The sequence below is a fragment of the Megachile rotundata genome, chromosome 3, assembly GCF_050947335.1.
Source record: "Megachile rotundata isolate GNS110a chromosome 3, iyMegRotu1, whole genome shotgun sequence".
NCBI lineage: Eukaryota > Metazoa > Arthropoda > Insecta > Hymenoptera > Megachilidae > Megachile > Megachile rotundata.
Window position 1 is genome coordinate 3,883,563 of NC_134985.1, and position 23,711 is coordinate 3,907,273.

Sequence of the window (23,711 nt, forward strand, 5' to 3'; positions counted from 1 at the left end):
CTTTTGCTACACTAACGTGTGTTGCATTGCCAAATTATGTCAAGCTCGCTAACAAATAGTCACCCAGCGAAGTATTTCGAGGTTAGTAGAGTTAACGCGTTCACTGTCCCATACATCATGCAATGCACCGCGCTTGTTCTCGCCACATTCCGTACATCATTTGTGGATGCACAAATGCAATTAGTGCTGAATAGTTTACATTTAAGATGTACCTGTATTTATGTTGAAAACGGCAATACATTAAGAATAAAACAAGTTAAATATGTACTCTTTTAAAGAACTGTAAACAATAAGGTTGTACACAAATTTTACATTCTTGGTAAATCTGTTACGCTTTCACAAATTACAGTACCTATTTTCATAGCGAGCATCATTTTAAATGTTAATGTTTCCCTAAGTGTACACGTGTTCAGTTGGGTCGAGCATGCTTCATAGAAGATATGCCTCATTCCGAGACGATAAATGTATTGGAATACACGATGGAAGAAGGGACAAAGAAGAAATGCGAATTAATTTAGATAGAGTAGACTGATATAGAGCGGCGCTGCAGAGATGACAGCACGTGAGTCGGGACGGAAAGACCAGGTGGGTGAGCAACCGAGTGGACTTCCGTTTCCGGCGGAGATAAAAGCGCGTGCCTAGAATGTACTACAGAACACGTTCTGGACAGAAGTTTATATACACGTTGCACCATTTCGTTGGTCGCAAATAGCTTTATTCCGGACTAATTGTTTCTTTCGTTTAAGTGTAGACTAACTTATTTTCTTTTTGCTCCGAAACAATCAAATCTATCATTTCTATTTATTCCTACTGATTTGAACGCTTACAGTTGCAATTTTTAGCGAACAAATGTAGATGTCAAACAAATTTGTTTATAACAATGTAGAGTGCATAGTAGAAGAGAAACATCAAGATTATGTCACGAAAATTTAAAAATGATTTAACGAACTATGGAATAGTTATAATATATTTATTACAAATGCACACTGGTAGTAGGTTATGCATGTATTCAAACGCTTTATTATACACAAAATTGTTTAATATTAATATTTTATTAAATCATCTATGGCAATGATAATTTCATATAATTTTGTAAAATCACAATGTACGGAAATTCATATTTCTTTAAATATTAGCTAGCAAGATATTTGTAGTTTGTTCAATTTTTTCAGTATTTTACTTTTTAACGATTTCATCCTATAAATTTTCAATGGACTACAGATCGGGACTCTGCAGCAAAGTATCTAACATATGGGGTACATTACAGGGGATCTTTTCTTTCATGGTTCTCACTATGTGTTTAGAATCGTTGTTCTGTTGAAAACTGAAATCTTCCAATAATCCTAACGTATGGGCACTGTCGTTAATTTTGTTCTTTAGAATATTTAAGTATTTATATTTATCGCGTATTAATACAATCGCAATAAATACTATACTTCCCGTACCAGTAGCTGTCATGCAGACACACATAATAACTGAATCATTGTGTTCTACTGTTGAAAGCATATTTTAAACGCCAAATTTAAATTTGGTCTGCTCTATACATAATTTCACCCAACTGAGTTAAAAATATTAAACTAAGACTCGTCAGAAAATATATTTTTTCCAAAAAAGCATCGTCTTTTGTTATGAATATATTTGCAGAAATATCTTTTTTTGATTTTGCTTATTCACTTAAGGCTTTTTTCTTGGTACTCTACGATGGAAATCACGATTTCATAAGACTTCTATACATGATTGAAGCTGAACATCTTTGTCAAATGGTTTTGACATTATATTTGAAAGTTCAAGTGCAGATATAGTAGTATCTTTCTATATTTCACAAACAATAATTTTTTCCTCGCTTCCGGTTAATTTTCTTAGTCCATCTGAATGATGGACCATGATTTACAATTGTTTCTTCAGTTTTTGATTTTTTAATGAAACAATCTACTTTGGTTTTTTTTTTGTTTAAGATCTTTGCAATCTCACTAATAATTTTCTATCCTTATGCAACTAGAGGATACGCATTCTTATTTCTGTATTCATTTTGAATATTGTATCACATTATTTTATGTTACTGGAATAGTGGCGTGTTTATAATAACTGTAATATAATTACTGCATAAGCCATTGAATCATTTTCACATTTTGATGACAATCTTGAAATTTCTTTTCTACTATACACTCTACAGTGTCAAGAAAAAAATTGTTTGACATTACATTTCGTTTGTTAAAGACTGCAAATAAAGGCAGTCGAATACTTTCATTACTTACTGTATACAAATAACCTTCGGTCGAATTTGTACAAGTGTACCAAATTTAAACAAAATCTGTGGAGATGCATAAACTTGCATTACAGACAATTAAGGAGTCCGAAAATGTACTTTATACAGGGTGGTTCAACACATTTTGCCATCTAGATTTGCGTCATTATTGTTAATCATAACAAACCATGTTGTAGATGAAGTTGAATGGTTTTGAAAGGGGCATATGCTGGTGGTATACTTTTTTGTGTAGATGAACGTGTAAAGGACATATGAAGATCATTAATGTCTTTTTAAATGGAATCGTATATTTTTTATTGCATCAACTGATGCTCCTTCATATTCTTAACAAAAAAGTATTAACCTACTTATGTAAAAAAATCATTATGTCCTTTACATGTCTACCTATAAAAAAAGTATATCACCAGTATATGGCCCTTCCAAAATCATTCAACTTCGTCTAAAACATTGTTTGCTATGATTTAACAATAATGACGCAAATCTAGATGGCAAAATGTGTTGAACCACCCTGTATATTAACATTTAAGGGGTACAGCTCTAGAGCCAGACAAAAGACCTAAATTTGACAATTTATTTTGGAAGTATGACAAACGGAAAAGAATTTCTTTTCAGAGAGTTTATTCAACACATTGTTACGGATAGAACTGGCCAATTGAGGCATTTCAGAGCATGGGATGAGAATTTAAAGATAAACATAAGATGTAATGAATGTAGCGGGGTTTTCGGGGACGACTGGTCAAAAGCAGCAGGCATGGCGAGTTTCCATGCCTCGAAGCCCTACGTGCACGGGGAAACCTGTGGCCGTATTCGTCGAACACCATGAGTGTCTCGGCATGAAAAACACCATCGTAGCACCGGGGGTAACCAATCCGCCCGGGAGTGGTGGTGCTCACCAAAACACCGAGGGCCACTCCGCTCGGGAGAGGTGAGAACCCGGGCGGGGGCGAGCTTGCTTGCCCCGCGCTCCGGCTAGCTGTCTGCGGAATCGGTCGCACTCGAAGACGATAGATAATTAATTTTTCTAAGAAATGTACACGTGCGTGGTGCACGTGGCAATGGCACGTGGCAAAAGTGGCACGTGGCACATGCTCTGAAATTCCGAGGAAAATGCCAATTAATAAGTATTTGATCCACCGCGAAATGCCGGCGAACCCAGGTGCGTACTTCGGCAGAAAAGAAAGGCACTCTTCGGCGACGTCTCCTGATGCGTAATTTTCGAGAAACGAGTACAAAGGCACGGACCGCTCCGTTTGACGGCGGGTACCGGCAAGTGCCGGCGCGACATCGGTATCGGCGGGCGGCGTGGCGGCGCGGCGGCTCGGCCGCAAAGGGCGGGCGGCATCGCGAGGATCGGTCGTAGAGGGATGACCGCGAAGCCAAGGTCGACGGAGGGCACGTGGCAGATTTCGAAGAAATCGGGTGGTTGCTAGGAGACGTCGTAGGGGAGTGAAACGTATAAAATAAGCGAGGGCACCGGGCCCGCATTTCATTCCTTCATTCTCTTATATTTGTTGCTACGCGCTTCATTCTTTATATTTGTCGTTACGAGGTTTCACTTATAACTTGTCACTACGAGACGTACTTGTTTGTCATTACGGACTTTACTGTATATTTGCAAAGACTTTCATTGCGTGATCAAGTATTTCGGCATTTGATTGTAATATTGATGTCACTCGCAGTGTGTTACATACTAATTGAAATAAACTGTGCGTATTCACCGTCGGAAAAATTGAGTTGTTCTGATACACACATATTGAAGTATGAGAAATAATTTTTTTATTGTCATTTTCGTACAAAATGGGAGCGACAGAGCCCACCGGCGGAAACAACTTCTGTAAAAACAACGCCACGGGAGGACGGATTTCTCGCCAAAGAAATCTGCAGAGGTTTTTTGATTAATCAATTTTTGTAGAAGTTATGCGTTTTTTAAGAAACGAATCGATCTTTTGCATAAAAAGTGAGCATTGAATTGTTTATAAAATAAGAGTTTGCATTGTTGTGAAGCTATTGTTAGAAACACGAAAAATACGTATCGAAAAGGATGCGCTAAGGAATTATTACACTAAGGTTTGAATAAACTGTATACAATATATTTCCAATGGAAAATGCAATTTATTGACGCGTGTGACCGTTTGGGACGTTCTAATGACTCTGAGGGCCCGTCCTGTTCCGCTAGCCCTGCAGCGTACGTCTTAGTCCTACAGACGTGGGTGGGGGTGACAACTGACGCTGTCCATACCCTGCCTGTAGTCCTGTCGGTTCCGTCGCAGGAAATTTCCACACGTCTTACATTCGGCCAACCTGCCCCACTTGCTCATCCCTGAGCAAATAATCTATTTCGGTTTCTAGAACATAAACAGAAACACGCCCCATTGACATACAAATCTTTCAAATAACTTAATTCTCAAGTAGTAAAACCCTTCTTAACAATAATTAAATAAAATTTATGACACTCATGTCCATTTAGTCATATCACAGTTGGACAGCAGAAAGACGCAGCCTTCCCGCCTGAATGTGATGTCTATGACTCCACGACCCGCTACGCCTATGGATTGAGTCTTCCCACCAAGCAAGAACTCCGCTCATCTCCCAGTCCGGATTCAACCTCTTGTCTGTTTTCCTTAGTCCATTATCTTTCGACGCAGCGATGTCCACTGAAGTTGTTCTGACCCGCTGTCCTCTCAGCGATGACCGCATGTATCATGTTATGCCGTGACCTCCATCACAGACACAACACCCAATTGTCCATCGGGTTGTGACCTCCACCACAACCACGACGACCGAGTTCCACCCAGTTGTGACCTCCATCACAACTGTAACAACCAGCTTCTTGTCATGTTATGACCTCCATCATAACACAACAGCCAGTTCTTTGCCATGTTGTGACCTCCATCACAAACACAACAACCAACTTTTTTGCCATGTTGTGACCTCCATCACAAACACAACAACCAACTTTTTTGCCATGTTGTGACCTCCATCACAAACACAACAACCAACCACTTTGCCATGTTGTGACCTCCATCACAAACACAACAACCAACTCCTTTGTCATGTTGTGACCTCCATCACAACCACAACAACATATAAACTCAATGCTAATTATTCCAAGTACACCCCTTTCGTAACAGGCCTCGACCAACTTTTAGCCGCCTACCTGCTGTAGTGCCCTGGAACCCTCCAAATCTTTCAGTAAATAATCCTCTTTTCCTACCTGACTATACACGCACGCTGGGGTTGACCAACAAAACTAACTATTCTATAATTCTATTATTCTACAGCCGCTACCCACGGTTTCATTCGATCGACAGCCACAACCGTTTTCGCTCGGCGACCCCCTTCTCTCAGATCTTCCACTTCATAGCGATCATTATACAATACCGTAACAACCCGAAACGGCCCCTTAAAACGCGCATGAAGCTTCCGACTGTCTCCCGTCGGCTGATCAGCGGTAATTTCAATCAGTACAACATCTCCTTTTTGGAACTTCCTTGCCGCTCGCCGTTGCCGATCATAACGCTCTTTCTGCTTACGTTGATCTTCCGTAATGTGTTCCGATATTTTCCCCCGAAGCGCATTCAAATCCATACGCTCAATTCCGTCCTGCACCTCTTCCAAAATCCATCCCTCTGCCGGATAACGCACCTTGCATCCAATTAACGCCTCCATTGGCGTCATTCCGATACCTTTATTATGCGTCGTATTCAGAACGCACTGAATTATTTTTACTTCTTGGTCCCATTGCTCAGGACTTTTCCCTGCCATCGTAGCAGCCAACGAAGCAACTATTGTTCGGTTATACCTCTCGCACTGACCATTTGCTCGAGGCGTAGCTACAGCATTCAACACATGTCGAATGCCATACTCCCTGCAGAAAACCTGAAACGCTCGAGCCGTAAAAGCTGTCCCTCTATCGCTAATTATACGATGAGGCACTCCAAAAAGATGCACCATGTCCAAGAGTATCTTTGCTGCCCGTTTTGCCTTCGTGTCCTTCACTGGTTCTATCACCGTAAACTTCGTAAATCCGTCCACGATAACCAGCAAATACCGATTTCCCTTCCTGCTTCTCTCGAACGGCCCAACATGATCCACGTGCAAAGTATGAAAAGGTACCGGCGTTTTCTCTATGGGATGTAACTCTCCCTGTCTCCGGGCCCCAGTCCGCTTATAGTACGCGCAATTCAAACATGCATTCACATACTTTTCCACGAAAACATTCATGCCCGCAAACCAATAGTTTTCACGAATACGCCGAAGCGTCTTTTCAAGCCCTAAATGCCCCGCATCATCATGACACAGTCTACAAATTTGAAAACGCGCCGCACGTGGTACCACCCATGGTGTTCGTCCGTCCTTCAACCGCCTGCAAAGTTTCCCTTTCTTTATTACATAATCCGCAAAATACTGCTTCGTTTCGCCCTCACGAATATTGTCTATTAGAATTTCCCGAATCCGTCCAAGTTGTTCGTCCTGCATCTGAGCCGCCGTAATCCAATCAGCCTCGGTGATATCCACAGGATGTACATCAACCGTTTGCACTGGGTTCCTACTCAATGCGTCAACGTGTTGCATCGCTGAACCTGGCCGATACTCAATATCAAACTTATAATCTTGGACTTCCAGCCACCACCGTCCAATTCTCGGAATCAAATCCTTCTTAGTAAACGTGGTACGCAATGCATTACAGTCAGTGATAACTGTAAAATGTATACCAAGCAAATACACCCGAAAATACCGCAACGCAAGTACAACAGCCATAGTTTCCAACTCGTACGAATGGTATTTTTGCTGATCAACTGTCGTTTGCTTGCTAAAGTATGCAACTACCTGCCGCTTACCATCAGCTGCATACTGAAACAATATTGCCCCTAGTCCTAACGAACTCGCATCTGTATGCAATTCCGTCCGTTTTGCGCTGTCGAAGATAGCTAAAATCGGTCTCGTCGTCAAGATTTCCTTTACAGTACGGACAACCGCCTTCTGCTGTTCACCCCAAGTCCACGGTGTATTCTTCTTCGTAAGCACGGTTAATGGAGCAACCAGACCTGCGTAACCCCTAATAAATTTTCGGAAGTACCCGGCTAGACCCAAGAACTGACGTACCTCCTTAACGGTTTTAGGGTCCGGCATCTTGAGAACTGCAGTGATTTTATATTCTCCAGGCCTTACACCATCCGCACTAATTTCCCGTCCCAAATATGTTATTTTTGTTTGCAAAAACGAACACTTACTAAGTTTAATCGTAAGATTCGCTTCACGCAGTCGACCTAATACCAAACGAAGACGCTCCAGGCCCTCTTTCACAGTCTTCGACGGGATAATTATATCATCAATATACGGGTAAGCAATTGAGTTTCGTAACGGCCCTAACACGGTATTTATGAGTCTCTGAAAAACAGCTGGCGCATTCGTCAACCCAAACGGCATTCGTAGAAATTCATAATGCCCATCGGGAGTAACAAAAGCTGTTTTCGGTATAGCTTCTTCGCCCATCGCTACCTGGTAATACCCCGAAGCCAAATCAATTGCTGTAAAATACCGATACCCTCCCAATCGATCTATCTGGTCTTCAATTAACGGGAGAGGATACTGATCCCTAATGGTAACCGCGTTCAACCGCCGATAATCCACGCAGAGTCGATACTCGCCCGTTTTCTTCTTTACAAGCGTAATAGGACTCGCGTATGGTGAAGTAGACTCCTGAATTATTCCGTTTTCTAACAACTCCTCTACGATTTCCCGCGCTGCTACACGCTCTACTTCAGCCATTCGATATGGACGATAAACGACCGGTACATCTGTCGTGCATTTTATATCCATTTTAACTAAACTTGTTTTACCCAACGACCGCATCGATGTCGTCACCCGATCCCTATATTCCTCAATGACTTTTATACAACCGATTCGGTCTTCTTCCGACATCTCGCCGCAGTCTAACGCACTCAAATCAATTACCGCTTCCGTCGCATACGCATCTATTATCAATTGTGGCGCAACCCCAACGCTCGATAATTCCTTGACAATGATCCGGTCCCACATTTTGACCAAAATTACATGGTCCTGACCAATGAAATCTTGCCCCACAATTACTTGATAAATCATTGCCTCTGTCTCGACAATAATAGCAGTGACATCGGCGATCGCTTCCATGACTTGTATCGTCACTTCCGCCCTCAAACGATTACAGGATCCTAAACTCCCATAACCCCGCAATTGTATCAAAGGTCCCTCGACCATCTTGATACCCAACCGAAATGCAACCGCCTTGGAAATAAGAGTCCTCGCACTGCCGGTGTCCAACAGACACTGGACCCTTTTTCCATTAATTCGGGCGTGCATCACCCAACTATTATTATCGGGACTCACCTGTACTACATTAACCGCTACCTTCGCTCCGTAGCAGAACCGCTCCAGGTGCCCATCTTTTTGACATCTCGCACACCTCCGCCGCGGCTTCGAGCAGGTCCTCGCAGCGTGCCCCTCTTCTCCGCAGTTGTAACACACGAACTTAGTCGTGTGTTTTGACTGATCACCTGGCTGCTTCTTTCTGTTTGCGGCCCGCACCCCCGACGGCCCTGCTACAGATATCGGCGCCCGATCAGAAATCCGCGACATCTTTGCTACTGACACTCCGTCCGACTTCGGCATCGTGCCCATCTCCCGCATGGCCGCATACAATTCGTCGGCACTCATATATTTATTCGATCGTATTGTCCTTTCGATCGTCTCGTCTCCGATGCTGCCAATTACTGCATCCCTTAGAAATTCATCCGGAATGTCCACCTTTAACGCCCTCAGCTTGGCCAATTTGTTGAAACAATAGTCCCCCAGCTTCTGCCCTGGCTGAGCTGTGTAATTAGCAGCATCTCTGAACAGCCGGTTGAAGGGCAGGGATTTTTTAAAGCGAGCGACGAGCGCTGTTTTCAGCATCTCCCAAGTGGGATCACGCCGTTGCTCTTCATCGAAAAACTGCCGCGCGTGCCCCCGCAATTGGCGTGCAATATAACACGTTATATCTTCATCGCGCCAACCCCCGCGCCTCGCAATCCTGTCACGTCACGCACCCATACTTCTATGTCTGCTTTATCGTCCGCCGGATCAAATAAAGGCACTAAATGCTCCTGCGCGGCCGGCCTATACCGCGCATTACACAGTTCTTCTTGTAATTTTTGGACGGTCTGAAGCAGTGCTTCCACCGTCGCACTCTCCCTCGTGGAAGACCTCCGCGACACCGATGGTGATCGCGACCTAACTCGCGACGATTCTCGCGAACGTCCCCCCCTCTCCCTTCGGGAGGATCGATCCCGCGATCGCCTCTCTGAACGACGGCGATCCGCTCTGCCATGATTCTTCGTCTCCTTTCCTTTTCGCGACCGTTTTTTCGAACGTCCCCGCGAATCTCGCGAAGACTCACGCGAATCTTGCGAAGATTCACGCGAATCTCCCCGCACTCGTCCCGAGTTTTCTCCTGAGCGTGCACGTCCCGAATCGCGCGAATCGTCCCTCGAGCGCACACGCTGGGATCTCTCCCTCGAACGTTCACGTTCCGTTACACACGAATCATACCGCGTACGGCTTCTATGTTCCCTCAGCTCACTCATGCTCACTACACACACTATCTGGAACTGTATATATATATATATATATATATAACAGCACGTACGGCTTTCACAGTCTCGCACTTTGTTCGCCAGGTATATTTCTGTCACACGTGTTACCCACACACGCAACACCGAACACGTGGTAATCCCACTTCTGATATGTTAGAAACACGAAAAATACGTATCGAAAAGGATGCGCTAAGGAATTATTACACTAAGGTTTGAATAAACTGTATACAATATATTTCCAATGGAAAATGCAATTTATTGACGCGTGTGACCGTTTGGGACGTTCTAATGACTCTGAGGGCCCGTCCTGTTCCGCTAGCCCTGCAGCGTACGTCTTAGTCCTACAGACGTGGGTGGGGGTGACAACTGACGCTGTCCATACCCTGCCTGTAGTCCTGTCGGTTCCGTCGCAGGAAATTTCCACACGTCTTACACTATTGTAAAAATTTCAATTCGATCCATGAAATAGTCACCGAGAAATCCGTTTTCCCAGTATGAAGAAAGTGGTTTCGAGAAAAACGCGTGTGAAGTTTTATGAACATTTTAATCCTTAAATTTTCTGTTTACCTCTAATCTACAATGTCTGTACCATACTCCTCTACCTTCTTGGATGCTTCTGTTTGTTTTGTAGGTAACATGTACATTTATTATTTTAAATGGTAAGAGTAATACAAAAGCGATGAATCGCAGCACGCCGCATGAGTACTCACAATCAGTGTGCGCTCTGCTAAGTTACGGCAAAATTCATAATTGAATCTTTTAAAATTTGTTTTCCACTATAAATCAAATAGCATTCTGTTTCTATGGCCATAAGGTATCGTTTCAGTAAAAAAAAATCGATTTTTTGAAAATCTTAGAATGGTTTTACCCCTTAATTGCGTAATTTCTGTCAATACTAAATTAATTTGTAATGTTATGACAGCTACGGTGGCGAAAATGATGAAATGACAAGTACTTGAATTGCTTCATCATGGGTTAGAATTCTCCTCATATTTAATCATGTTGTTCTGTCCTTATATTTCTTTCGTCCTTTATTGTTTTTCTATGGACATTTTTAACGTATTTTCATAATATTGTATGAAAATTTATGTATAACTAACGCAAAAGCATTCTAGCTTTGAATGAACTTAGATTATGTACTTTTTAGGGCAATAAGAAATGTTTATTTCGGTGTACCTGTTGAATTCAATGTTTTGAACAAGCAGCTAATAATGAGTCATGTGATGATATTCAAAAAATCAGTAAAACACCATTATCAATAACATAAATAGTATGATAATGATACTCGTACGATAATGATGGCTCTATTTTCTGTCCACTGAAAAAGTTTTTATCATAATCCCTCCTATAATCTCTGAGTCTACTACACGAGAATATTCTATTGACCTTATTGACCACAATCTATCGTTAATTCACGTTGATGAAAAGAAACAACCACTTTTTCGTAGTTTCTATCCACCAAACATTCCTTTTGCATAAATAAAATTAATGAGCTAAAACATCAATATCTATAAATTAAATAAAAATGGTGTTATTAGTTAAGCGTATTAAAATAATTCTGAAATAATAAATGGAGTAATTTAGTTCTGCATAAGAACAGCCAATATTGCTTTTAAACCATATTGCAGGTTTTGTGAGATATGAGCGATATAAATCACCAAACGTAATACAAAAACGAGTGTGGTTCACTTACGTTAAAAACGGGTCACTAGTCTCTTTTACAGCTCCCTGTGTCATTAATTTTAACGACACATGGCATTTAAAGGGTATAGCTATATATTTTTACAAAATGTATACATTCCTAGCCCAATACGGAGAAAATAAGATTGTGGTTACAATTTTCACTATTACAAAATCAACTATTCACAAAAAAATATTGCATTTGTTCAATCTTCTTCTTCTTCGAAAACAAAAAAAAACAAAAAAATATAGTTCAATCAAACGTATAATTTCTAAAATAAAAACAGCAAGTTTGTAGAAACATTTCAGTCTTCAAATACTAATACCTTTTTAACAAAGGAAGCAGATGATGACTTAACTTCTCTCCCTTCAAGTTTCACGTATATTGCATTATATTTCAATTAGAACAAAATCTCGAATTAGCGTTCGTTCATTTAAACAAGGCTTATAAATTAAATGTATAATAATTTTGTATATTAATAATATGCACAAGTTATTATTATCGACTTAAGCAAATCATTACTTTTTGTTAAAATTTTTACTTCTTTGCCTTGAAAGTCCACTGAAGATCATTGTATACTAGGTCGTTGATTCGTTTCAATGTGGGCTTATAATACTGTTGTGTAAACTATACAAAGTGCCATTTACAAAAAAAAGAAAGCTCAGCTTAACAATTATAGAACAATATTTTTCGAAGTATTTTATTAAAATGTATTTCGAATCGAAAACCGATCAACTTTTGTTGAAAGTGGGAAAACGTGAAAACAGTTAGGTGGAACACTCTGTATATTGGGTGATTCACAAGTAATAGAACACCTGAATATTTTTGTTCGATTTAAAGGTACGAAATTTAGCTATATAAAAGTTTGAATGTTTCGGGGGAATGCATATCACCATCATTTTTACAAATATTTGAAAAATGTTAAAATTAAATTTTCTAGGAAAATGGTGCTACATAAGAAAAAAATGTGCATTTTTTCAGAATATTATGCTTTTAAAAAATCTAGTAATAAAGGATCAAAAAAGTGTATATTTTATGATATATGTATATGCCTGTAACAGTGCACCGTACTTTATATTTTAAAGATGTCGGCTTTACTTTGTAGTATCACTTTAATTTTTCTAAGTGAAGCTGAAAATTTTCAGAGAAATATTCAGAAGTTGTCCTTTAGCAAAATATAAAAATTGGGAAACATAAATTTCTGAAATTTGTAGGTACAATTAACTCTGTACGCTACTGAAGGATGTAAAAGGAATAAAAAATTTGATTGATTAGAAGAGGCAAATTTGGCAAAATTTTTATCGGTACTACTAAAATTGTATATATTTAAAAAATATATGTACAAAATGTTCTCAGAATTTTCCAACAGTTTTCCAGAATTGAATTAAGTTAAAAAAGCACATTTTTCTTTTGATTTCAAAAATGTTTTTATACTCTGGATCCTAAAAACTAAATACATTTTCGTTGCGAGAAAATAAATTTAATAATTAATTACTTTTCAATTGAATTACTTAAATTAGTTATTTTTTAATGTATGAAACATGTTACACTGGTTGCAAATTATTAATGTAAACTGCATTATATAAAATATAAACTTTTACGCTGAACTGTAGAACCTTGAAGTGTATGTCTACAAACATTACATATGTATAATAACTATACAGGGTGTTCGGCAACTGGTGGGCATGATTTTAGGGGATGGTAGGTGGGGTGATTCTGAATAACTTTTTCCGTTACCAAAATGCTGGTTAGAGCTTAGTTTTTTAATTATTAATGAAAAACACTGAGCAATCAGAGCGCGAGATTTTGATCTTTGTTCATCTGAGACTTTATTGTAAAACGTTCGGTCAAAATACGCATCTGTGCATATTCGTTAACAGTAATTCGTAAACTAAAGATAAATTTTTCGACTCATCAAAATAAATAAAGTAAATTTAATATTGTCTGTAATACGTGTTGTGCAATCGCAATAATACATCTTGCAATAACTGACTTTTTTCTTTGAATCACTCATCACGCATAATGTATAGTGTGTACATAGTGAGGAACTTTCGTAAACGAATTGATGTGGAAAAAAAGTGGACACTGTTTACATTTCGATACTAAGGACAATCGTGGTGCTTGTGTGATTGTGTGTTTGCTTAGTGTGGGTTCTGAAAATTGTACCATTATTATACGGAAAACATCAAATATAACAGTCCCCCTTTTTACATGACAATCCCATAGAGCGGGTATTGATATTTAGCGAGTAAATAGGATTCTTGTCATACGACGATGTACTTCAAAATTAGTGAAGAATTCTTGGATCGTAAATTCACTCATGAGGTAAGCGTCCGAGTATTCTTTAATTTTATATCGTTAAATAAATAGTCATTGTTTTTAATTATCTAAAAAAACTACGCTTGATCTTCACCTTTATTTTCGTTTCATCCATATAATGAGTTCCGTTAATAAATTTATACTTATTAATAGTTGTGAATTTTATAACTACTTACCGGCTGACGTATTACCGATGATGATAATTATGTTAACGATATCGTGCGATTTGTTTGTTCACGACCATGGTCAACGGTCACGCTTGCATCCGTCGCTCTTGCATCTGAGCGCGCGCTATTCTCGCGCTCTAATTGGTCAATGTTCTTCATTAATAATTCAAAAACCAAGCTTCAACCAGCATTTTGGTCAAAGAAAAAAATTTTATATTCTGGGGTGTTCAGAATCACCCCAGTTATCAGCCTCTAAAATTATGCCCACCAGTAGTCGAACACCCTGTATATGAATTGTTAGAAAATAAAGTTTTAAATGAAAATTTAGGTTCATTAAATAACTTCTACGTTTCTATTTCACTTTCGTTTATTCGGTACTATTGTATATAAACAACTGTTCGCTTCGATAGCTCGACACAGAATGAATCTTCGCCGCTACCTGCCGCGAAGGGTGCTTTCTACCCCTCGTCGCGCTATGGCCGGTTATCCTGTTGATAAGCATTCCTCACTACTGCCTACCGTCCTTATTCCAACAGAATGTTATTTAATCTATTATTCTATTGTCAACAATAATTTTTAAATAAATTGTTTTTTAAGCGTTTACTCCTGTATTGTTATATTGTTCTAGTGTGCAACAATCAATTTCGACGACACAACGTTGGTGGCTGGCTTGATACGGATTTCACATTTCTTCTACTGCGAGCTGTCTCTCTCGGTGAGTGTATGATTCAGCTATGCGACCTCGAAGAACTTAGGAGTGGGGAGAATCCTTGCACTCTCGTCTACATTCATGCCTGTTTTACTACTTACTGTACAGAGTATCACAAATTTTTTATTATGGATCTCATAGTGTGATTTTGCACTTCAAGATTGGAGAAGATATTAACGACACAATTTCGTATTAGAACTTATTTGTTACATGGAATAATAAAAAACGATAATAATGGACTTCATACGACACATATGGTCTTTCGCGTAGTCACGATACACACATAAGGAAGTATGGGTACAAGCAAAAGAATTAATCTAACAAGGAAACATATCGAACCGCGATACACCGATTTTAATGCAACTTATGTCAAAGATAGTTCACAGGAAAATATTTGACGCGTATTTTTTTTATCGGCCATCGTTCAAATTGAAGGGGTGAAAATAGCCCTCGAATTTGGGGGTTGGAATCATATTTTTGGAAATATCTCCGGAATTAAAGACGATAATTGGATTCTTTTTTTGTAAATTGTTCGTCTTTAAATAGAGAATTTTTGTGCGTCAAAAAATTTCAATAAATTTTATTTGTTTAAATAATATTTTGAAAATTTATAATTTTTGTTTAAATTTTCGCACTAAATGTTGATCTATTTTTTTGCAACTTCGTGTACGTAAACTATGGACAAAAATAGAGGATACGTGTTTTTGGAATTTGTTGTTTGTTGCAATGTTTATTAGATATATAATTTAACATCACCTCCTGTGAAGAGGGGCAATCAGCATTTTTATTAAAAATATCATTATTTTTACAATCTTTTACCATATTTTAGACGTCTTATACCTCTTCATATGCCGTTAATTGATTTCTGAATAATTATTGCAAGCGTCGCAGGTATGAGCGTGAGGCGGTGATAATCAACACCGTAAGGAACTTAGGATTTTATGGCCCATATTGTTAAAATATAATTTAATTTAATTCCATTTTTTTAGTTTCTTAAAAAATCCCATTGTTTCCAAAAGTTCTAAATATTTTATTTAGATTGAAGACTTTACGCCTGTAAAGGTATAAAAGCAAAAATGGCCATAAAATCCTGTTTCTTACGGTGTTGATTATCACCGCGTCACGTTCATACATGCGACGCTTGCAATAATTATTCAGAAATCAATTAACGGCATATGAAGAGGTATAAGATGTCTAAAATATGATAATGATATTTTTAATAAAAATGATGATTGCCCCTCTTCACAGGAGGTGATTTTAAATTATATATCTAATACACATTGCAACAAACAACAAATTCCAAAAACACGTATCCTCTATTTTTGTCCATAGTTTACGTACACGAAGTTGCAAAAAAATAGATCAACATTTAGTGCAAAAATTTAAACAAAAATTATAAATTTTCAAAATATTATTTAAACAAATAAAATTTATTGAAATTTTTTGACGCACAAAAATTCTCTATTTAAAGACGAACAATTTACAAAAAAAGAATCCAATTATCGTCTTTAATTCCGGAGATATTTCCAAAAATATGATTCCAACCCCCAAATTCGAGGGCTATTTTCACCCCTTCAATTTGAACGATGGCCGATAAAAAAAATACGCGTCAAATATTTTCCTGTGAACTATCTTTGACATAAGTTGCATTAAAATCGGTGTATCGCGGTTCGATATGTTTGCTTGTAAGATGTCGACAGACAGTCTTACATTCCATTATCTACAATATACAGATATGCATATTACAATATATCGAAATTTGAAAATTATCGTATCATGTGCTCATCAATGAGATAGAGAAGCTTCAAAAGAGTGATACGTTGAAACTCAATCATTCCCTTGGAAAATATAACTGAAAAAATATAACTGAAGCTTCATTACTGACGTCATTAATAATACAGAATGAAGACGATAACTCGGTGTAATTAGAAAATGATTCTCTGCGATAAAATAAGTAAATGTAATTTGACATTTATTTGTAACCAAGTAATACTTTCAATCTCTTAAAACTAAATTTTATTACATCTATAAAATAATTTTTAGAAAAAAAATACGCCGACTTCGAAATGCAATAAAAAGTATAAAATAATTTCTATTTCCTAATGAAGTAATTTCTATTTCATTCAATCATACAATTACGTAACAGATATGAATGAAACCTATTTACTCGTTAGGTATTATATTAAATACATTTCAACCTTTTCGGAGGCGGCGCAAAATTAAAAGATCATTTTGAATATGTTATTTAATTTTGCGCCGCCTCCGAAAAGGTTGAAATGTATTTAATATAATACCTAACGAGTAAATAGGTTTCATTTATATCTGTTACGTAATTGTATGATTGAATGAAATAGAAATTACTTCATTAGGAAATAGAAATTATTTTATACTTTTTAGTGCATTTCGAAGTCGGCGTATTTTTTTTCTAAAAATTATTTTATTTCACGCTTTTTATCGGCCGGCAAGACGTGTTTGTAGAAACAGTAGAAAATCGGCGACTGCATGTTGACTCATACACCACCAGAGACACGAAGGCGTACGCAGAATTCGATATACAGTGAATATTCGATATGTGCACAAATGATCTGTACGATATGTGCACCAAAGTTATCCCCACCACTGGGGGGAAAACCCCTTGAGACGCGAAGAAGCTCGATCGCTGAGAAATGTAACATGATCCGGGGTCGGGTATATCCGTGAAGCAATACATATGCAAATATAAAACTTTTTTATTTTTGATTTTTTCGAGAACCAACTTTTACCAATAGATTCTTTACATTTTTCTGATTAAAATGAGACCAAACACGACATAATTTGGGCTATATTTACTGGTTTAATTGATGATGAAAGTTTTTCACGTCGAAGAGGATAGCGAGTCAAAAAGAAAGAGACGCTACGATCGTGGCAGTCGGCAAACATCAAAAGTCTATTCAATTGTTCACAATTCTAATACGTTGCTAACTTTTTTATTTTTTATCAAATTTTTATAAAACTTTCTCTATCATGTTCGTGACATTTTCCTGATTAAAATGAGACCAAACACGACGTAATTCGAGTTATATTTACTTGCAATATCTTATTAGAGTAAAGTCATCGATGTACGCGTAACATTTGAAATTACAAGCAAATATGTCCCGAAGTACATCGTGTTTGGTCTCATTTTAATGAGAAAAATGTCACAAATATGATGGAAAAAGTTTAAAAAAAAAAAAAATAAAAAATAAAAAAGTTTTATTCTTGCCTTAGGAGTGTCCTTCTGGTAGGTCACTGTTTGTTTACGTTCAGTCTCCTTCGCTCGAAATGTAGGAACTGTACGATATCTGCACCAGTTCAGACCCGAGAATGGTGCACATATCGAATATTTACTGTATTAGTAACAATAGTTTTTCGCTAATAACTCAAAAACTAAAGCTTCCCCTTAATTGCGGATAAGGAAAAAGTTGTTCAGAATCGTGCCCCTGATAACATCTTAAAAGGACATTAAAATCGTCCAAAGTTGATTGCAAAAATTTTCAACAATTTTTCACTAATATCTCGAAAACTAAAGCTTTTCGCGAAATTTGTATATGAACAAAATTGTTCAGAATCATGTCCGTGATGAGATATTAAAAGCGCACTAAAATCGAGAAAAGTTTATTTCAAAAGTTGCCGGTTTTTTTGCAATAACAACACTTTGCAATTAAAAAAAGAAAAATTTTTTGATAATGGTACCAATGGGGAGTCAGAACCTACCAGATGCAAAAGGTTTCGTTCCGATCGGTGCATCCAGCTAGGCGTAATCGGCGGGCACACATAGAAAATAATAATAATAAAAAAAAAAAAAAGAAAAGAAAAAAAAATACTGATCGAATTGAGTAACCTCCTCCTTTTTCGAAGTCGGTTAAAAAATGACCTGAGAACATTGTATTCAGGAACCCACAATAATTGGCATAAATTTAGTTGTCAAATGCAAAGATGACTGAGATGTTGGCCCGTCCGATATGTTTTTATACGTTTCCAAATGATAAATAATTTAGAAAATAAGTAAGTTTATTTAAAATGGGACACGCTGTATGGCGGCAGAAACAAACAGGGACAAGTTATGATGTTGCGCATTCCTATTTGTGTCCCCGTTTCTGGAAACTCTGTGCATACGTACCGAGTGTGCGCGTATTATCTTGTTCTATGTAGATTTAAGGTAGTAATTCAGAACCAATGATAGTAGCATTAAGATTTTGAATCTTATCAAAAAATGAAGCTAGATGGAATTAGATCTCTATTATTACACAATGCAGTTTCTATTTTTATACATAAAGAACTTAATCATAAAGAGAATAAAAACAGTGGTAAATATAGCGATGCAGTACACGAAAAAAATTAGAATAACTGTTAGTAAATGTGAAAGTGGCAGGGATACGACAGAAGACTCAGAGAATCAAAGTTTAGAATAAATATGTACAGAATCTGAAGAAATACCATTGAAAATATGGTGTGTTTGGCTAAGAACCCACAGAGCTACAAGTATCTTCAAATAGGTATGAAAGAACTATTCATTTTTTTACCAACGAGCTCATACTTTAGCTGAGAAATAATTTGCGAAAAGTTATAAAAAAGAACACTATGATCGAAGTCGATATAGTGAACGGAACTATTGAAGAGTTTCAGTCGTTTGCTACGGTATTTATAAATTTGGAGACGATGTCGTTGGCAAATATACAACAGTATTGGTCGACAAATGATGTAAGCTATGTTCCATTTTATCTAAGCACATTCACAAGAGATATATTTACTGAAATCTTATAGATATTACACTCAAAAACAACTCCACTACAACATACAGATCTTAGAACATGTTTGCAGCAGTCACTGCGAGAATAATTTTCGTTGAGAAGATTTGAAAAAATGGTGTTGAAACGACTATCAAAAAATTCAGTGCTGTCATCAAATACAAGCGATATTATTCAAGCAGATCAAAATGTCTCAATATACTGTTTCATAAAAAAATTTGTAAGTTACCTTTTAGGAAATTAGAAATATATTCGACTTGTTCCTATATTTTTTACAAATTAATAAAGGAAACAGAGAAATAATAAACCGCTTAATCATCTGCAATCATATCACTACGGTCACCTCTCATATTATTTTGTAAAATACTATTAAAAGTGTACAAAGCTTAATATCTCACAAATTTTGTGGTTTAAAACGTAAGGCTTTATAAAATTTTTAAATATAATAGCTTTATACGCTACCTTATTCATGCAACTGCTTTATTTCTACTTTAAAAAATGTACTAAATTATGAAGTAACTGTTCCGAATTGCTAGTTCGCAATAGCGAAAAGGCCTTCGAACGCAAAATGTTAACTTTTCGAGCAAACAACTGGTGAACACGTAAGCTGAAATGAATATGGCATCCATTCCTAGCCGTGATAAAGGCGTTTTTTAATATAACGATGAACACATCGATTGGCGAAAGATCGATTGTCTACCCCTGGTTTTCAACTTATGTTCGATATCCAAATAAATATTATGAAGTGACAGCTGCCGCGATAACGCTGTCGAAAAAATAGTTGCGATTGTAACAGTAAGGTCTTATAAAATGAGGTTATAAAAAGTTTCACCGATCAAACGGTTTAAAACTTTCTACGTTCTATATCATTTCTATGATTTCCTTCATCTGAAATCTAAAAAACATGTAAATAGAACACACATTTTTATTTAAAAAACTTAAGGTCATCATTGGTTTATAAAAAATTCATATACAACATTAGAATTTTCATGAAAAATTGTGGAAAAAGTTTTTTCCATTTTCCGTTTTTTTAATACAAAGGAAAGATTCATCATAATATTGATATTCAAAATATTACCTCCGTTTCTATGCCTAAAAGGTAGTAAATAATAATAAAAAACGCCTAAGAAATTCATACACGCACACGCACAGACATGAGTACGAAGCTTCACAAAGGATACGGTCAGAGCAGAGATTGCCACCATGAGCCGGCAATCTACGTTAGCTAGCATACCACAGCAATTAACGGTTCACAATAGCCAAGAACTTACAGCATCACATCATACAGTATTTTTCTTTAACTAATAAGGTAGCAGCAGAAAATTGACAGGATCCAGCATACGCACATCAATAACAGAAGGATACGTTCTTTCTCCGTTATGTCTCTTCATTCTTGTTCTTTCTTTCTAAAATTGATTTCCGAATGAAATTTAGTAAAGTTCGCGTTAACCCGATTTGTAAGATATTTCCATAAATACGCGGAACAAATAATTGTAAAGACATTGTTAATATATTTAAATGTAACATTGTACAATAATTATCGTATAATCCAAAGCAACAGAAGCAAGTAAGAACATTGAAGCAATTCATACAGCTGATAAAAGTAGTTTGGTGAATACATTTTAATTTAATAGCAGAGATAAAATTATACAAAATGAATCGGAATGAAACAAAAAAGTAAATCAGGACACTAAATAATTAGTAACACCCGCATTCACGTATGCAGCCGGAACAGTAAAATTGCCAACGATACGTATACCAACATTCGATGGTATATACATATAGCAATCGGATTAGACTTTGGGATACCCTTACCAGTTCTGTACATAATAATAAATTACTTGATGCGCAAAAATTTCATTACCCAAACTTCGCATTTAAGGGTTTAGCCAAGTAAGTGATTTGTTACGTCCCGGATGGTACCTTTGCTGATATCAACATGAAGGTCCGGAATCGCTCTTGAATCGACAATCTTTTAGACCACGCGGTACGTGCGCCCATCGTATGTAAGGGATCCCAGGGTGTACAAGTATGACACAGTACTTACCCGAAGCTTCCTCCTTAACTTTTACAATAGATTTCTCGTCTCTGATCCTTACGTAGTAGATCCTTCGCTGTGATCTTCTTCACAGGTATATCAATAGGTAACAACTGATATTTAACTTCGCGGATAACTGGTCGCGGAGTAGGAACTAGACAGGGTAGGCATAAGGTGCGTAGGATTTTACGTAGTTGGTATCTACGACCTTCTCGTTTTTGTCTCCCCATGAGCTGACTAAAAATGAAGGGGCATCAAACACATCATATGTGCACCGTGCGGCTATGTCTCGCACCACCAGATCCAGCGTAATCGAGTATACGTATTTTAAATAATCAAAAGCTCTTAAAGAGATCTCGGGTTTATAGGAAATGATTAAAGGCGAATATAACTAAATATAAAATATATTCAATACTAAAGATGATGTCGGAATATAAACTGATACAAATGAACTTAGAGTTATAATATAAATAAAACGCGTAGTTTGGAGTTGGTAGGAAGTGGGTGGAATTAGGATAGAAACTAGCAGAGTCCTGCACGAGGGGATCGGACCCTGTGACTAGTCGGACTGCTACTACTCGCAAGGCTATTCGAACTGGGCTTTTTATATTGCTCGGTGGTGTCAGAAGAGAAGATAAAGGGAGATTAGTTATGATCTGTTATTGTCTGGAGATTGCGTGATGTAAATAGAGGTTCGCGGAATTAGATAGGGATGTTCATAGCAGGATGTTTAGGTTAAGATAAAGGGTGAACTTGAGAACCTCCCCATTCAAACGATCTCGTATCTGAAACCCCGTCAGGAGAGAGCTATACTTAGCACCAAGAAAGGCTAAGATATCGAAACGATAGCTCTCAGCTACTCATAGTTGATTTTTCGTCGAATTGTTAACGTGCCATCAGATTCTCGGAGCTCGCTCTGGGTAGTTTAGTAGCCAGCGAACAGCAGGCTCCCCATTTGAGCGGCTTGGTCTCTGAAACCTGTGTCTTTTGGGTGGCAGTTCAGCAATTACGATTTTACAATTAGAGTCAATTGATTTGCTACCCTGTCGAACTTATATTGTTCACCTGATTCTGGTATCGTTGGGTCGTTTTAGTAGCTGGCTAACGCCGAGCTCCCCAATTAAGCGATCTGGTTTCGGATGTCAGTATTCGTTTTGGCTAAAAGGGTCATGAACCATTTAGTTGTCGAGTCAAATCATAAGAGTAATTGTTCCGAAGAGTAGTTCTCAGATTCAGATAAATTTTGGTTATTTGAATTAATAAAAGAATACTGTTCTCACTTAGCGTCATTTCCGTAATCGATTACACCGCGTTAGATAGTAGATAAATCTGTCTAATTTTTACGAAAGCGTATTTAAGTGCGTTTAGAGAATCTCACTTAGGTCGAATTCCTCGAAGCGGTAGATTATAAAGCGCTAGTATTAATTAATATCGCCAAAGAACATTTATACCAATCAATCGTACAAATTGAGTTAAACTTTGTCATTGCGATACCTTCGAACACGAGAATCGAATACGTATAAAAGCGAAGTTATCTTTATCAGAGATCAGAATTAGATACGGTCCAACATAAAGTACTGACCAGCGAGTCTCGTATTACATACTGTTTAATTTATCAATTTCTATTATTTCTATCATTATTATTATTTCAAGATCTATTTAGTTCTTTATAGTAATCAATCATTTATAATTTATATACTTTCTTTATTTTGTTGTTATTGTTGTTTGTTAGTTTCAATTCTTATCGTTTACTGAATAAATCTAATTGTTGAAAGATTTTGACCTGTGGATTTCACTCCTTAGCCGCACACCACACGAATCCCACAATCTTTACTTGCAAAATCGAGTCGTTTAGGGTAAAAGCCGCTCTTTACCTTTTAGCGCTTGTAACTAACTAAACTTAGGTTCTAGGGACGTAACACATGCAAGTCATTGAGAAGCGATTAGAGATTTAGTTAACAAACCGCTCAACAGCTTTTATATCATTATACGAACCGGTAGAATTTAGGACAGTTTAGTATTTCCAATTTTATACAAAGATCTTGACATTATTTCATTTAAACAATGTTAACTGGAACAATAAACTTAGGTCGGGTTGCGTTCAAGAATTTTGTATCGCTTTTAGAGGAGCGATTTGAGAACTTAGACAGTA

At 37.4% G+C, this 23,711-nt stretch overlaps 2 protein-coding genes and 1 long non-coding RNA gene across 13 annotated transcripts in view; 1 reads left to right on the forward strand and 2 right to left on the reverse strand.

The window, feature by feature from the left end:
- Positions 1-23,711, reverse strand: part of LOC100880577 (uncharacterized) — a 789,502-nt gene that overhangs the window by 729,491 nt on the left and 36,300 nt on the right. The window contains exon 1 of one of the 10 annotated variants that reach the window (XM_076530099.1): positions 14,056-14,070. The exons of the other annotated variants lie outside the window; for them this stretch is intronic. The gene's annotated coding sequence lies outside the window, so the exon portion shown is untranslated. Of the gene's footprint in view, positions 1-14,055; positions 14,071-23,711 lie in introns of those variants that run through there. 10 annotated transcript variants of the gene reach the window in all.
- LOC105663390 (uncharacterized) overlaps positions 1-23,711 on the forward strand; it is a 64,066-nt gene that overhangs the window by 30,416 nt on the left and 9,939 nt on the right. Inside the window, exon 2 of one of the 2 annotated variants that reach the window (XR_013037723.1) lies at positions 14,675-14,761. The exons of the other annotated variant lie outside the window; for it this stretch is intronic. This is a non-coding gene — a long non-coding RNA (uncharacterized LOC105663390). The remainder of the gene's footprint in view (positions 1-14,674; positions 14,762-23,711) is intronic. 2 annotated transcript variants of the gene reach the window in all.
- On the reverse strand, positions 4,359-23,116 carry LOC143264185 (uncharacterized). Its single transcript, XM_076530109.1, has 3 exons — positions 21,569-23,116; positions 8,636-10,313; positions 4,359-4,611 (listed from the first exon to the last, which is right to left on the reverse strand). Exons 2-3 carry the CDS (start codon positions 9,197-9,199, stop codon positions 4,600-4,602), a joined length of 576 nt encoding a protein of 191 aa, XP_076386224.1. The 5' UTR covers positions 9,200-10,313; positions 21,569-23,116; the 3' UTR covers positions 4,359-4,599.

Bases quoted from the DNA above. Each gene is read 5' to 3' on its own strand.
- LOC143264185 (XM_076530109.1), bottom strand. From the start codon at position 9,199: ATGCTGAAAACAGCGCTCGTCGCTCGCTTTAAAAAATCCCTGCCCTTC.